The 16,309-nt window shown below is 29.5% G+C and overlaps 1 protein-coding gene across 1 annotated transcript in view; it reads right to left on the bottom strand.

Annotated features, from left to right (window-relative positions):
• Window positions 1-8,120: 8,120 nt before the first annotated feature.
• Window positions 8,121-16,309, bottom strand: part of LOC126737655 (tetraspanin-2A) — a 147,809-nt gene continuing 139,620 nt past the window's right edge. The window contains exons 4-5 of the mRNA XM_050442635.1: window positions 8,794-8,979; window positions 8,121-8,525 (exon numbers count right to left, since the gene is read on the bottom strand). Coding sequence (XP_050298592.1) covers window positions 8,445-8,525; window positions 8,794-8,979 — 267 coding nt within the window. The 3' untranslated portion in view covers window positions 8,121-8,444. The remainder of the gene's footprint in view (window positions 8,526-8,793; window positions 8,980-16,309) is intronic.

A 16,309-nucleotide genomic window follows, 5' to 3' on the forward strand; every position in this document is an offset into this window, starting at 1 on the left:
TACACTGTCATAAATTAAGTTATACCACAACATCATTTGTGGGTAGAAGTTGTGACGTAGTCCTAATTTATTACTTAGGTATATAAATAGCATGAATGCTCGTAATTTATTCAAATTATTAATATAACTAAAGCCAACATATTTTAAAACTGGAATTCTACAAGAAACTGTATTGGATCCTGCTCTGTTTCTAATTTATTTAAATGGTATTTGTAGTATATTGCAAAGTTATAAGGTTTATCATATGCAGATAATACTGCTTTGTTACTTTCAGGTGACGGTAGACGGAAAGTTTTTAATGAAAAATAAATAAAAATACAATGCTCTAAAGGATCTAATTTAAAATATTGCATTAGAATATTACAAATTTGGGCTTACTATATTCTTATTGATTTATATTCATTAATATTTCGTGTATTTAAAGAACATTCTATTGAAACTTTAAAAATTAGTAGAAGAATTTTATTGGTATATATAGGAACCTAAATCGATGCTAAGTTTAAGTTTATAGTTGTGATCTGAGTACGCTAAATAAGTGATTATTAGTTGTAAGTAAAATAGTGAATAATTTAGTGTTCAAGTGTAGTTATTTATTGAACCCACGGGAAATCCGTAACAATTGGTGTCAGGAAAGGGATAAAAAAGAGCATTTGCAATACAATAGGAGAGCAGAAGGTGAAGGCGATCCAGGAAACGATTTTTTAAATTTTTATGATAAATACGAGAAAGCAAAGTGCCGAGATAGACCAAATGAATAAATTCATGTGGGAGATTCATGGACAAAATGAAATAGTTAAAACTACAAGAAAAACAAAAGGAGAAAAAAAGGCGACGTCAAAAAAAACAAGAGGGAGAAGAGAAATGACGACAGGAAAAACAAAAGAAAGAAGAGCAGCGACGACAGAGAAAAAAAAATAAGAGAGGAAAGAAGTCATCAAGAGAAGCATGAACAGGAGAAAATATTCTATGAATTAGTACAAGCGACTTTTATGAGTGAATGGTTAAAAAGAAAAAATGAGATAAGAGAAAAACAACAAAAAATAGCAACCGAAATGAGAAAAATAAGAAACTGTCTAAATAACTTACAGTTATACAGTCGAAATTACCCGGATAAAAGGGCAACCAGCAGCGGGATTGAGCTATTATAGCATCTTGCAGAATGTAAAGTATTCAACGTTCGATAATCAGATTTCTTGGGCAATGTACAAGCGAGGACTTAAAGCCGCTGCAGAAGCTAATAGCTGGATAGTGAAGATTAAGCAACTGCTTTAATGATAACTCTTTAGGGATCGGCTTTGGTGTTGCTCGGGACAATACCAGCTTTTCACCAACGACACTATGAGACATTGGCCATAGCTCTAGAGAGAAGATTTGGCAACCAAGATGGCAGACAGCTGTTCCAATCTCAAGTAAAATCTAGACATCAAAAAGCAGGGGCACATTTACAAGAGTTTGAGGTATGACTCGTTCATCTGGCCTACCCAAGAGCTTCTGATAAATTTCAAGATGAACTTGCTGCTCAATATTTCGTAGATGGCATTAGAGATCAAGTAATCCAAAGAATGCTGCGCATTACCAAATTTGAAAACAACAGTGGATAAAACCCTTGAAATTGAAGCTGTATATAATATTTCCAGTCCAAAGATCAGATCTTTTTCCATTTAAGAAGATAAGGGCGATACCAGTAATAATAGTCTAAAAAATCTGTTTGTAGAGATTATCGAGGTAATAAGGTAGGAATTAAGGGTCCAAGGTAGGATCTAAGAAAAATAAAGGCTCGCGGCCTTCTCGTCGCTAAGATTTTCGGTGCTATCGATGTGGACGTGCTGGATATAGGAAATATAACTGTCGAATCTAGCGGTGTCTCTAATAAGATCAAGAATAAAACATAGTACATGGACTAAAGATTGAGCCCTTATCTGGGATATTGACGCTGCGCATTGCAACTGGAGACTCGGCGAACGTTACTGGGGAGATGAAAGTCCACATCAAGCTGAGAAATCTGACTTTAAATCACAAGGTATTGGTCGCTAATATAGAAGATGTATTTATTTTTTATTTAGAAATATTTTTAAATTCGGTTCAGAAGAATTTATTTTGTCCAGTGCAAATGAAGACACAGCTGCTATAAGGGTTATGACAGCACACTCTGTTCGAGTGGGTGGTATAATAGTAAGAAAATCATTTTTGGAAGATTGAAGAGAAATCTGGGAACTGCATTGAATTGATATAAGAGCATGCCTTTGAATATTCTGTGGCAAAGTCACTGATAACAGCAGAAGGATTGTCAACATCCTCCCCAATAGCCTTAAGATGAGCAAGGTAACTTAGTGGCGTTTATACCAATCAAAAAAAATCTCCGTTCAAATGTGAAGAAGGTTTCGTAAATTCTTTGACCAAGAAACGCCACATAACTCTGGTTAGCTTAGCAAAGGATTGGAAACTTCTTTCTTTCAAAGAATAGTGCAAGGCCTAACAGTTCATCACTGAGCACATCTTTGATGAGCCTAATGGTAAAACTGAAAGAACTGGAGTAGTTAGGCATAAAATAATTACTGAAAATGCTCAACTAATCCGTTAGCTACAACATTCTTAAGGAGAAGATTATTGAGGAGTCAAATAATCCATTGTATTCTTCAGTTGTCTTAGTGATGAAAAAGGATGGATCATCTTGATTCTGTGTGTACTATTAAAAACTTAATGACGTGACCAAGAAAGATAGTTGCCCACTTTCTAGTATTGACGATACAGTTTCAAATCTAAAAAGTGGATATTGACAAGTGAGCATTCAGAAACAAGACAAGGAGAAAACGGCTATTAATAATGCAAATGGACTCTATCACTTTTTACTCCCGCTACGTTCGAGTAATTACTAGAATTTTTACTACGAGGACTTACGTTGAAGACGGGGTTGACTGTTCTCGTGATAGGAAAACTTTTAATGAATATCTTGAAAATCTAAAAGCCGTCTTTAACAAAATCTATGATACCCAGCTTAAATTAAACTTAAAAAAGTGCTTGCTTCTTCAACGGAAAGTAAGTTTTCTTAGGCATGTGGTATTGTTAGAAGAAATACAAACTGAACAGGGAAAAATTAAAAACATATGAAATATTCTTGGATCCTATATAAAGTATCGATGGTTTGTCAGTGGATTTGCCAATATCGTTACTCGTGTTCATAGGCCGACAGAACCTAAATCCAGTTTTTATTAGAATACAAAGTGGGATCTTGCTTTTCGAAGGCTAAAAGCTACTTTATGTTCCAGTCTTATCTTAGGATACCCACAACAACAAGGAAAGCTTGTTTTAAATACAGATGCGAGTCATATTTGGATTAAAGCAGTGCTATCACAAGTTCAAAATGGCGAGGAACGAGTCATCGGATATTTTAGTATGGCTTTGGAATCCTCAAAGAACGAAAGGGGAAATGCACCAAAGCTGATGCCAGCCTGTGAAGCCGTACTAAAACGGATTAATGATGTCATCTATAGAATCCAGCGCAGCCCTTAGGCAAATATGGAAGTAGTTCATTTATATAGACTTAAGTTTTGTATAGCTCAGGCTCAGCCAGACGATCAGATTTAAAATATAAGAATTTGGTAGAAAAATCGTATTTTGTATATATATAGACCTCATTTCATTTTAAGGTTAAGTCTATGGTTATGATTTGAGTATGTTAAATAATCAATAAGTGATTATAAATAAATTAGTGAATAAAAGTTTAGTGTGCCTATTTATTGAACCCCTGGGAGATCCGTAACAGTAATATGGGAACGTGAATTTAATAACACTTTAAAAAAGTTGTCAATTGCGCAAAGTGCAGCTTTAAAAATGATGTTTAAAAACCATTAATATTCCCACCTATTGATTTATTTAAAACCCCAAATCTTACATTTAAAAAGTCTTTATGTCCCTTCTGTTTTAAATTATAATTATAATTTTTTATAATTTAATTATAACATGAAGGTAAGTCTAATACCAGATTAAAATCTAAAGAAAATATTATTGTTCTGTTTAAACTTAATAATATTAATTAAAGTTTTATTTCCTATTATGGCCTGGTATTCTTTAACTGATTACCCGTTAAATTAAAATAAGATAATAAATCTCTAAAAAAAATTAAGACATTTTTATTGTAAAATCAAATATCATTTAATATATTCCTAAATTTTGAATATTTTCTTAAGTTAAGACTCGTAAGTTACGATTTCCTTTTAAAATCCATCTTCGTCTGTTTTATTACCCTTTTCCGTTTGTTGCCCAAAGTTCAACCCTGTGCGGCCATCGTTTGATAGTTCGGTCATTTTTCCTCCATCCTTATTAAATATTTGCTAGACAGGGGAGGAAGTTATTTGCACACAAGATTTGCATGCATGCATAGATGAGTCGTCTCGTCTTGCTACCATGTTACAGGCATTTATAATACCACAGGCAGTTTTTATGTCGATTTTATTGTAGAAGAATACACCTTTTTTTTTAATATTGTTTCATGCATTTTTGGAACAAAATTAAAATTAAAAATGAAATTAAGGAGGATTCTGCTGTTAATGTATTTTTTGTTTTAATATAATCATTAATTATTTTATTAACTATAATCCGTTATGTTTTAGTAATAACAAAAAAAATAAAAAGGTATATTAAGGCATTATAGTTTGTTAGTATATATTGAAATTAACTATTAAACATCGATATTATATATTAAATTTATAAAAGTAAATGTAAAAATTAAAAGATGCAAGTACCTAAATATTGACAAATTTTAAAATACAAATCTAAGTAATTTTTTATTTAAATAATATAACCTTATCTGAATCAATTTTATATATCTATAAACAACAGTTTAGCACAAATTGTATGCTACTATTCATTTTCTTTACCTAGATAATAACATACAAGTTCTATATAAATAAAATTAAAAAAAAATAAGTATGACTTAAAAAGAATAGTTAAAAAAAAAATCTTAAGATCTTTAGTTTGACATTTTTTAGGACCTTTTTTGCAAATAATAGAAATATATATATATATATATATTACCTAATATTTAACAGTTAAACTTCGGGCCCTAGTCACAAGTGACTTACAGGGATACAGTATTATAAAGTACAATAATAAATTTAAAATAAATTTGAGAGTTAATTATAAAACAAAAGTTAAATTAACTTATACTAAATTTCTTAAAATTAAAATTCCTAAAAATTTGTTCCACTATTCTATCAAAATATTATTAGTGTATATGTATTTTGGTATTTATAAATAGACTACATGAGATATGAATAGTTAGTTAGTCTGCTTGTTTTTAAGATATTTACTTACGTAAAGAAGGGAAACTTTAACAAAAATGTATTTATAGTTCTACCTTTCTTATAATCGTTTGGTAAAAAATCAAAGATTTTTGGCCCTACAAATGATAATTACACTGATAAATTGTAAAATCTATCTTAGTCAAAAGAACACTTTCTTGCGTCTTAGATCTAGTAATATTAAGACGTTGGGGAAGGATCTTATATAGATCTTCATTTTTCATAAAATTAAGAGTGTTCTTCAGGTAAAGTTCTCTTACTGTGAAAGTACTAGTTTGCAAAAACTAATTGATTGTTGGGTATCTTTTTGGTCTTTTACTTATTTCTTTTTAAATAATTAGGTTTGTTAGGATTGTATTGAACGCGCTGCTTCAAATTCTTATATTATAGTTAAAAATAGTTTCAGCCAGTGCCTTATAGATCACTTCCAATATAATAATCAATTGTGATATTCACCGAGGTAATTTGTGTACAAAACTGAAGAAATCTTAGAATTACGAGTACAATTTTCCATCTGATTCACAAACAAGGTAAGTTATGCATTGTGATTTACCAAGGTTCTTCTTGTTGGTTACTGTTATGAATAGAGATATGTATAAGGTATATTTGATCTGTCCAAACTTTCATTATGTGATATATTTTTCAGCTAGCTTTTTTACTTTATGAATTTGCTTTTACTAAAAATCCAATATTAGCAGCATAACAAATAATGAAACAATTTGTTAAACGTAAAACTGTCGTAAAATTATAGACATTTCTCATAACTGATATCCAAACTAAACTCATTTAAATAAAGTTGTTAAACGCCATAACCAAATTATTTAACTTGAAATAGAATAACAAATATAAACCAAAACATAAAAAACTTGTAAAATAGGCTCAATATTTTCAATTAATTTTGCTTAACGCAAAACTAATTAAATGTCCTTAAAATCCAGTTACAAACAAAAGACCCTTGCTGGTTAGTGTGGGATGTAAAAAATAATGCATAACTTAAATGGCCATCGCTTACGTTTTTTTTTGAAGATTGTACTATATTATTGACTAATAGAATTAATTGTACTTTAAACAAGAATTAAAATAAAACAATTTATTACATTATTATTATTAATAAAGGTAAAATGTAAAAGTAACATTTTATAAGCAGAAAAATTAAAAACAAAAGTAGAAAAATGCAAAAAAATTTAACATTACTTTGAAAATTAAAAAATTAATTATCAATTTTATTGCCTATACAATCTCATGATTTTTTATTAAAACGATGAAACGGCTTTTATTAAACAACAAACGAAAACGTTTTTATAATAAAAATAAAACCCTAACTGACCAATATAAAGCAACATCTCAAGATATTAAGAACTAATAAAACCCCGTTAATCCGAAGAATATGTTCCATGTCCTCCACTTAAAACCTAAAAGTCCTCGAGCTTGACACAATTTAATATAAACCCGACAGAGTATACAAACATAGTTCAAATTGGAGCTGGTTTAACTGCAGATGACGCGAGGCCTCTCGCTAGTATTTATTCAACTAAAAGCTTGTTACTTCGAGAACAGTCGGGCTAGTGTGTAAATTCTAGTCTTAGAAATAAGCATGATAAACGTTAAATAAATATGCGAAACTGAAGAACTTTAAACTATATTTTAATGAGCTTTACAGCTTATGTGTTACTTAAACAGGTTGGGTAAAGCTATAAAACGCATACAAAAACCATTTTTTAAAACTATTTCCACCGTATATAACTCAGTAAGATCATTAGTCTTCAGAACTTTAAAATTACTACCCGAACCAAAATTGCTTCTAGTCAGCATCTAGAGCTAACTCATTTTCCATTAGCAAGGAAAGTTTATCTTGTTGCTATTCTAAGCGTGTTCAAGTTATTTATTACTACCGCAACTTTCGACGCTTTTGTGCCCTTCACGGGTAAAATCAATGACTTTTACTTTGAACGTACATATGCATTGAATTTCCCCGTTTGAACTGGATACTTTTCCTATTGATTTTCAATTTTTCGACTTCAAACGGTCCATTTATTACTTGCTGGGGTTTTGCCTGTGCATATTTTTGGATTTCGCTTTTGGAGGCCCCGTACATTGTAAGATTTAAAGAGCAAGGGGTGGTTTTATATTGGGGTAAATCGGTTTGGCTTTTTACAAATTTACGCTGTGTTAGGTCGACTTAGATAGATTGTAGAAGTATTTTATTCGGATATATTTTATATCCTGATATAAAAAAATTAATTCTTAGACATCTTAATCAAATAAATAACATTTTTTTGGTTTTGGTACGTCAATTTAATTTTTTTTTCTATTTTATGCCTTTTTGTAAGTTTGTATATTACTTTAATAATATATTTACATTTTAATGTTTTATTAATTTACAATACAAAGAGTTGTAGAAATTTATCAGAAGCTGTGTCACATAAAGTGGCTAAATTTAACCACAAATTAATATATTTCATCTAAGATTTATTATAGCGAATAAATATCTCTAAGAATCCACTGACCTTGGAAAATTTTTTCCTTGCTAAATTAAAATTAAATTTCGTTAAATTTCTTAATTTTTTTTGTAAGTCATTTAAGAGGGTTCTGGAAGATGAAAGTAAAATTGCTAGTCAAAAAAATGTAGAAATTTTTTTTCTCTATTAATTAAGTTTGTTACCTGATTTCTATAAATTAAAAATATAATGCATAACCTAAATGGCTATGGTTTACATTTTTACTTACCGTTCAATTTATAGCTGGAAATATAATAAAAATTTTTAATGTTATTATTATATTATGATATATAAAAGGAGGAGTGTTAATAATTGATAAACGTTGTATACTTATAAATCTTATATTGTAAATACTAACAAGAACAGCTAAAATTATAAAGGTAATATTAAAATTAATGAAAAATATGATCAAATTTCCTTAGGTTAAAAAAAAATTGTTCTAAACGCCAAATAAAAAAAATTATTCTGAAAAACAAATATTTAGATTTATTTAACTTTATTTATCATAAACCCATATTATTAAGGGTAAATTAATTGAATCCGATCACTCTTGTACATTTAGTATTAATAGATTAGAAAAGATCCTCGTAACTTTCTTTCACTGCATTAAGCTAAAATTTAAAACAGAAATTAAAATATTACATTTCTATTTGCGATAGGTGTCTGCTTCTTCTTCTTCCTTCTTTAATGCTTGAATAAGGATTATCGAAACGACTGCGTTCATCACCTAAAATTAAAAAAAAAGTTAGCCTTACAACATTTTATTACATTTTATTTTCGCTTAAATTCTCCCCTCTAAGCTTCCAACAAAAGTCAAAACATCAATTTATGATTAATATACGTCCAGATTTCGACAAAAAAAAAGGGAGCCTTTAGTTGGCTCGGTCCATTTTTCCTCCAGACGAGTCTTTTGTTGCTGTGGCCCTTTCAAAATATTTTACACCATGCCTTATTTTTTCTTTTTATAAAAATAATAAAATGAAAAATATACTAACGCTAATAAATGCCATTAGCATGGCTAGAGCAGCAATCCAAGCACATTTGGCTTCAAAAAACCAGGTAAGTTCGTCAACGCAACCATGGAAAAATGGGTTTCCGGTGACTGTGTCTCTGCACTCGGTCGGAATCGGTTGTTGTAAAGTTAGGTAGTCATCTGGACCGTCAGCTCCACAGCAAGCAATCTATGTAGAAGAAAAACATAATTTTTATATGAAAACAACTACAGAAAAGGTAAAGAGAGTTTACAAGTAGTTAAAGAAAACTTAACCGGTCCCTAAAAAAAAAAATTTATGACTCAAAATTATGTTAAAAGATTTTTATTTAATTAAATATAGTTAAGCTCTGACGTTAATTTTGTAATGTGATTTAATGTTATCTTGTGGTAACCAAAAGTTCCTTTTTTATTTTTTTAAATCACCCTTAATAATATTAATAATTTTCCAGCTAAAGCTCTACCAGCGAAGTAACTGACAACCTCTATAGCTTTTTGTCTTAGGTTTATTAATATTTAATATTTAATATTTTTACGTCGTTCTTTATTAAAAAAAATCATACCGTTTTTAAACTTTTGCCTTGTCAAATTTTTCGAAGAAAAGATTATGTTTTTTATATTCAGGTTTAAAATGATTGATGAAAAACATAAACTCTAATGCATTTTTAATAGTCTTATTACGAATAAGTAAATGATTTTCAGAGACATATAAGTGTCTTTATTACTTATTAGTCTCTTGCATGCAAACTATAAACGCAATTTAAGTTTTTTTATATTAAGACTTATATTATTTGATAAGAAACCCAAATCTTAAACAAAATTAGCTTTGTTGCTAAAATTTGACATAAGTATCTGAAACAGTCTAGAGCTTATTTAATCGTATTTGAGGTAATTTATGTCTTAAATTAGTTTTTGTATAAATCATTCTCAAGCTTTGCGATTTTTTTTAAGTATTTCGATAAGTCCTTGACTTTTTTTAGTAAAAAAAAAACAAAAAATAAATTAAAAAAGAACAACAAAAGTTTTTTAGGATTCCCATTTTTTCTATCGATCTATCTATCCACTTCTGTCTTTTCACTTTAAAAATTAAAAATGTTGTTAAAAATACTCTAAAGCTTCTTAAGTAATATCTTAAGGAGGTTTAAAACTATTTAATTTAACACTTTATTCTCCTCATTTCTTTGAATAAAATGTATTAAGTAACACGAATTCGCAAACAAAATGGTATCCTATATCAAATTTTAGCAATTTTTATTTTATATGTGTAAATCATTTGACTAAGATACTTTCTAATTCAGCCTCTAAAAACAAAAATCTGGAACACTAACCTTGTGCTTTAACTATTAATGCATTTGTTTTACGCTTCAAAAACATTGATATGTTTCTTTGGAACGTGAAGTTTAAAACCACTAAAGAAATTTAGCTTCAAAATACTCAATTTTATCAATTATTGTCACATGATAAAGAAACTGCCTAGGCTAAACCCATATTACTAGCTAGTGTCTTTTAAAGTCAAATTATTTTTACTCGCCTTTGTTAATCTTATAAATCCAAAACCAAATTGCTAACTCATGAATTTTGAATCTTTCTGACAAAATACGTATTGCTAGATTTAATTACTAAGATCAACCTAAGACTTCTTGGGCCAAGAAATTCTGCAAATACCAATCTTAGAATAAATTTTTAAGAATAAATTTTTATTGCTAGTTCTTGTTGATAAATTCTTGTATCTAGCTTCGAAATATTTGGAATATTTTAAATGATAAATCGATGTTACTAGTCCAAAAAAAAGGTTCACCTCCTCCTAGACTAAATTGGTATTGCTATCCATAAATAGAAATTTCATACAAGATCAACAGTTTTTCAGACCTTCGTGTTGTTAGACTATAAGCACCTAAAATGTCTTACTGTTCAAAGGCCAAATTGATATTGCTATCCAACAATGAAAATCCGACAGGATGTTCATAATTTCGTAAAATTTTTAGGCTGCAATCATATTCCTAAATTCAAATGTCTCTCAAATTTTTTAGAAAAGACTATTCATTACTAGTTTATAAATATTCAGAATATCTAAGACTTCTTCTTAAGGCTAAATTCATATTGCTATCCTGGCATTATCTAGGGTGATTCCTCTTTGCTAGGTTTTCATGGCCCAATACATATTACCATTTTTTTTTAAATAAATTATCGAACCTTTTAAGATCATTATGATACTAGCCAAGGAACAATAAAGTTTGAAGTCTTTTAGGACCAAATTCATGTTGCTACTCTAGATATTCCTAAAATTTCCGAACTTAGAACTAAATTTGCATTACTAGACTAGAAATTCTAAATATCTAATTTTTTAGACCTAAATTGATATTTAGAATTCCAGATATTTCAAAAATAACCAGAATCGGTCAGAATTTTTCAGTCTTTTAAGTCCATGTTATTACTTGCTAAGGACTATTTAAATTCTAACTATTTTACGATCAAATTATTGTTGCTAGTCTGGAAATTATAAAAATCCAATTTTTTCAAGGTTAAATTCTTATTGCTATTTCTTTTTGATATGTACTTGTTGCTAGCCTAAAAATTTTTAAAAATGTTTACTATTTTAATGCTAAATTGGTAGTGCTTTCTTTAAATGATAAAGCTATTCCAGAAATAACTATAAATTTGCCCAATAACGATAAATGTGTTTCTTAATAAATGATCAAACTATTGAAGTTAAAATTTATCAGTGTTTTAAGGTCATAATGTTAGTAGCCAAGGATCATTAAAATTCTGACTTTTTTTCCTCGACAAACAAATTCATTTTGCTACTCTAGCAATTCATTGTTTATTTATAGTAGGTATTTTAGAAGAAAAGTAAATAATAACCTTAATAAAAAGTTTTTGTGTATAATTTAATAAATCTTCTGGATTTTGTTTGCAAAAAAATTTCAATTTCAAATATATTACTTGACAAAGATTTTGTTTGACAATCATAAGTTAGTTGAGTATTAATCGTATCTAGTTTTTACTAAAAGTACAGGAATTTCAAACTTGTTAGTATTTGCTATAGCGCCATATTATTAAAAGTTTATGAACACAAATCTATGCATTGAAATTATTTATCCAAACTCTAAAACCAAGGCCAAGTTTTGCATAATGTAGAGTATCTTTACTTCTACTAAATGTTTTTTATCTTAAAGGATTTTTTGATATATATTTTTAGCTTTAATTGAAAAATTTAAGCAAATTTACTTACTAAAATACTTGTTGAATATGTTGAGAGTAATAATAATAATAATAATAATAATAATATAAAAAAAAATTTTGAAAACCCCCAATCATGATTTTCATTTGTGGTTTTAATATTTTCTTACAGTTAAACATATCAGCCTAATCCACGAACCTTTTAAGAAACAAGATGCCAATAATTTAACACAACTTATTAGATATAGATTATAGCCGGCCTTTTTTCATACTATTTTAAGTGTTTAGTAGTAGATAACAATAGACAAATCTTATCAATTGACATAAAAGTAGGTGGAACCATCTGCTCTTGATAAAGAAAAATACATTTAATTAGCTTTTATTGGTCTATATATTTTTGAAACGTACTGTAAAAGTATCATCTTTTACTATCTACAAGAAAGATTCAATCTACTTAAAAAAGGGAAAATAAATAACAACGTCGTTCTTTATTTGTATTATGAGGGAATACAGACTTAAACCAATAAAGACTTCATAAAATACAGGATACCGTTTAGATATGTTCTCTATATGCTAAAAATAGATTTTCTTTTAACCATGTATAAATACCACACAAAAAGTTCGTGCTGAGGGTTTAATTTTTTTCCTTGTTTAATATTAGACAAATAAAAGAGGAAGATAAATTCTTAAATTAACAAATCAAAATGCAAAAAAATCCGCCGAAACACTTAAATATTTTAATATTCCCCTTCATCAATCCCTCAAACAGAAAAATGTGTATAAAAAGTATTAAAGACGCCCTCATTTTTGCTGTCCCCTCGTCCATTTACTAAAATACGTCAATATTGCTTAGAAAATAATATTTACAGAAAAGCTCCGATTTCGAGGAACACTCGAAAATATTGTTTGCCTAAGCTGTGATTTTCTCTGAAATAACGTATCAAGTTCATATGCTTCCATAATCCGGCGAAAATCTCAGATGGTCTTGTTTGCCAACCACTTTATCTTTCCCCTACCCTAAAGGCCCCCGCGCAATTGTTAAGTTAAGCTTTTTATGAAAATACTTGATGTACAATATCATGTTTTATATTTTAGATAATAAATGAATAACAGGAGGGTCAGACATTAATTTTCTATAGTTAGAGTAATAAATTTCGCTAAAAGATCATTATTTAAGTTTTTATCGTAAATAACTAAAAAAGTGAAGTCTTTAAAACGCCTTTGGCAAAACGTACTCTTTGCATAGGACAATAAAAATGCCTTAATAAAAGCTCTTTGAAAAATAAGTAGCGCGGTTCAACAAAGAAACTCGTTATGAATCTTTTCAGCCTTGCTTAAATATTTTTTCTTGCTAAGGGAGTTATAATGCTTTAGACTTTTTTTTGGAAGTAAATATTTTTCTTTTTTGCTATTAGTGATATTCTTACAAAAGATATTTCCTAGCTATTTTATAACAAATTGTGTAACGTAAAAATTCTAGTTTTCCATATCATTGGCGTACTACTTGTTTAAAACGTCAAAAATCCTAGACTAGTACCAACTAACTCCAATTTTTGTCTTGTTTAAGTTTCCTATTTTTTAAAATTTAGAAGACTTAATTATTTATTTTTCTAATAAAAGGTTTTGTTCGACTTAATATATTCTACATATTAAGCAGTATACCAATCGACAAAGAACCAGAATTCTTAAATAAAAATTAAAAGAAGTTCTCTTTATACCTATTTACATTACCGCTCAAAAGTATTTGCCCACCATGTATTCTTTTTAATACTTTAAATGAGATACAAAAATCTTATCTTTATACCTATATTTAGATTGTATCTCTTTTGTAAATTGCATATATGCTTAATCAACTATGGTTCGTTGAAAAACACCGAGTATTTAAAAATAGTCTTGCAAATAACAAACTAATTCTTCTAAAAAACTAATCTATTTACAGCTCGGCTCCGATGAAATTTGAAACATTTAAAGGTGTTTAGTCTTCAAGAATTGATTTTGTGTAACATTGGTAAATAATTTCGCTTGCTTATTCACGATTGTCACCGTTTCTTTGCTGGTTTTTCAACATTCTTTAAAATGGCTAAAACAAAAGAGTTATCGGTAGAAACAAAAGGTATTATCATTGGACTTCATAAGGCTGGGAAGGCTAACCGTCAAATTTCGATGGATTTGGGAATTCCAAGGCGGACTGTCGATTATAATGTTAGGAAATTCACCAGAGAAGGGACTATGAGCAACAAACCTCGATCGGGAAGGCCAAAGGCAACAAGTTTAAAGGAGGATTTAAATATTATAATTACAAGCAAACGCAAGAGACGCCTTAGCGCCCCTGAAATCACAGCAAACATCAACAAGGAGCATAAAAAAGCGGTCAGTGTTTCTACAGAAAAACGGCGACTTTATAATGCTGGTCTTAAGGGACGTTTAGGACTAGATAGTTAAGGACTAGAAGAAAGTTCTCTGGAATGACGAGTCGAAATTCAAGGTTTTTTGGAAAAAAGAGGAGAGTTTTTGTTCGCCGTTATACCAATGAAGGGGTCGCTGAGAACTGTACGGTGGCCTCAGTTAAACACGGTGGTGGTTCGGTGATGATGTGGAGTTGTTTCGGAGGATCTGCAGTGGGCGATCTAATTAGAATAGAGGAAATTCTTCGAAAAGAGGGTTACAAAACAATTTTTAAGTGACAATGTACTTCCTTCTGGTACGGGGATAATTGGGGAAAACTTTTAACATGACAATGACCCCAGGCACACGTCGAAATTGTGCAAGCAATATTTAGGTTAATTACAAAGGCAATATTGTCTGAAAGTTATGGTATGGTCCCCACAATCATCGGACCTCAATCCTATCGAATTACTGTGGGATGAACTGGATAGACAAGTGCGAAAATCATGCCCCACATCAAAAGAAGACTTGTGGAGGATCATCCAAGAAGAGTGGCACAAGATACCTCAGGAAACTTTGCACAAATTAATTAGAAGACTACCGAAACTCTGTAAAGCTGTTATTAAAAATCGAGGCGGACATGTAGATGAATCCAAAATTTGATTTTCTTAAATTTAGTTAATTGAAAAATGTATTGTTTATATTTGTTTTGTTATAAATAAACCGTTTCATAAGAATAACTGATGAGTTTATTATTTTTAGTTATAACTTTAAAACAGTCATATGTAGGCAAATACTTTTGAGCGGTAGTGTATATATTTGATTATAATATATAAGTCTTTGTTCTCAGTTTAGTTAGAACCTGCATAAGTAAACCATTTAAAACTCAACAGAACAATTTTAAAATCACGTAGGCAGATGGTAAAACGTTTTAATCACGCCAGTCCTCCCCCAAAATAATTTTCCTTTAAGTACCATAAAAAAAAAACTATTTGTCGACTTTCGAACGAGTCTCCTCAGCGCCCTTTTATCTCGAGAGAAATGAATGCTGACGTGCAATCAAAACTTTACCCTCTCGCCCATTTTTAAGGGGGTCGAACTCCGTTTTGCTCGCTATCTGAAAATTGATGGGGATGGAAGAAACTTTTTCCGACCCATCCAAAACGACAAACGTCGACTGGCATCGCCGTCATTTCCGCAATAAATTAAAAAAATATATTTTTGTAATTCTTGTAAATTAGTGACCAAAAATTGTGATTTAGATATGGTGTCTTGTGGGTAAATTGATCAAATAATAAAGAAAACTATTTGTTGGTATTCAAAGTTTTGAGTTTTATTTAATTTGAGTTTACGGTAATATAATAAATAGAAATCAGTGGTATGTAAAGTGTTTTTTATACTTGTATTAAAAAATATAAATAAGCATTTGTGTATGTTAAAGAAAAACTATCAAAAATACATACCGAAGTCCTAGTTTGCTTGCGTTAATTGAAAATGGTTTATATGGCAGGAATAAAAACGCAGATATAACAGTTTAAAGCCGGCTACATTGAAGGCAATACAATTAAATTAGAACAAAATCTTATATGATCAAACTGGTATAATAGAGAATTGAGTACTAGCTGTAACAACTACAAAAATAATGTATGTATTTATGCGTATGATTTTAAGCAAATTGATGACATAAAATTACCCATTTAAGATCCAAAATTTTATTGATAGAAGTTGCCGTAGGATTCAAAATAACTACTTTTAATACAAAAATCAAGCTTGGTCAAAAAATCACTCAAGCATATTGTATAGATAATATTTCTAGTTAGATCAGTAGGAAATAAATATCAAAATTTAGAAATAAAGATACTACGTTCAAGGATTTTCAATATAGAATAGATATACAACTTATTCGGAGGTATTATAAATTGGAGGACCAATAAAACTCGCTATAGATCTAAGGG

The sequence above is a fragment of the Anthonomus grandis genome, chromosome 6 (genome assembly GCF_022605725.1).
Source record: "Anthonomus grandis grandis chromosome 6, icAntGran1.3, whole genome shotgun sequence".
NCBI lineage: Eukaryota > Metazoa > Arthropoda > Insecta > Coleoptera > Curculionidae > Anthonomus > Anthonomus grandis.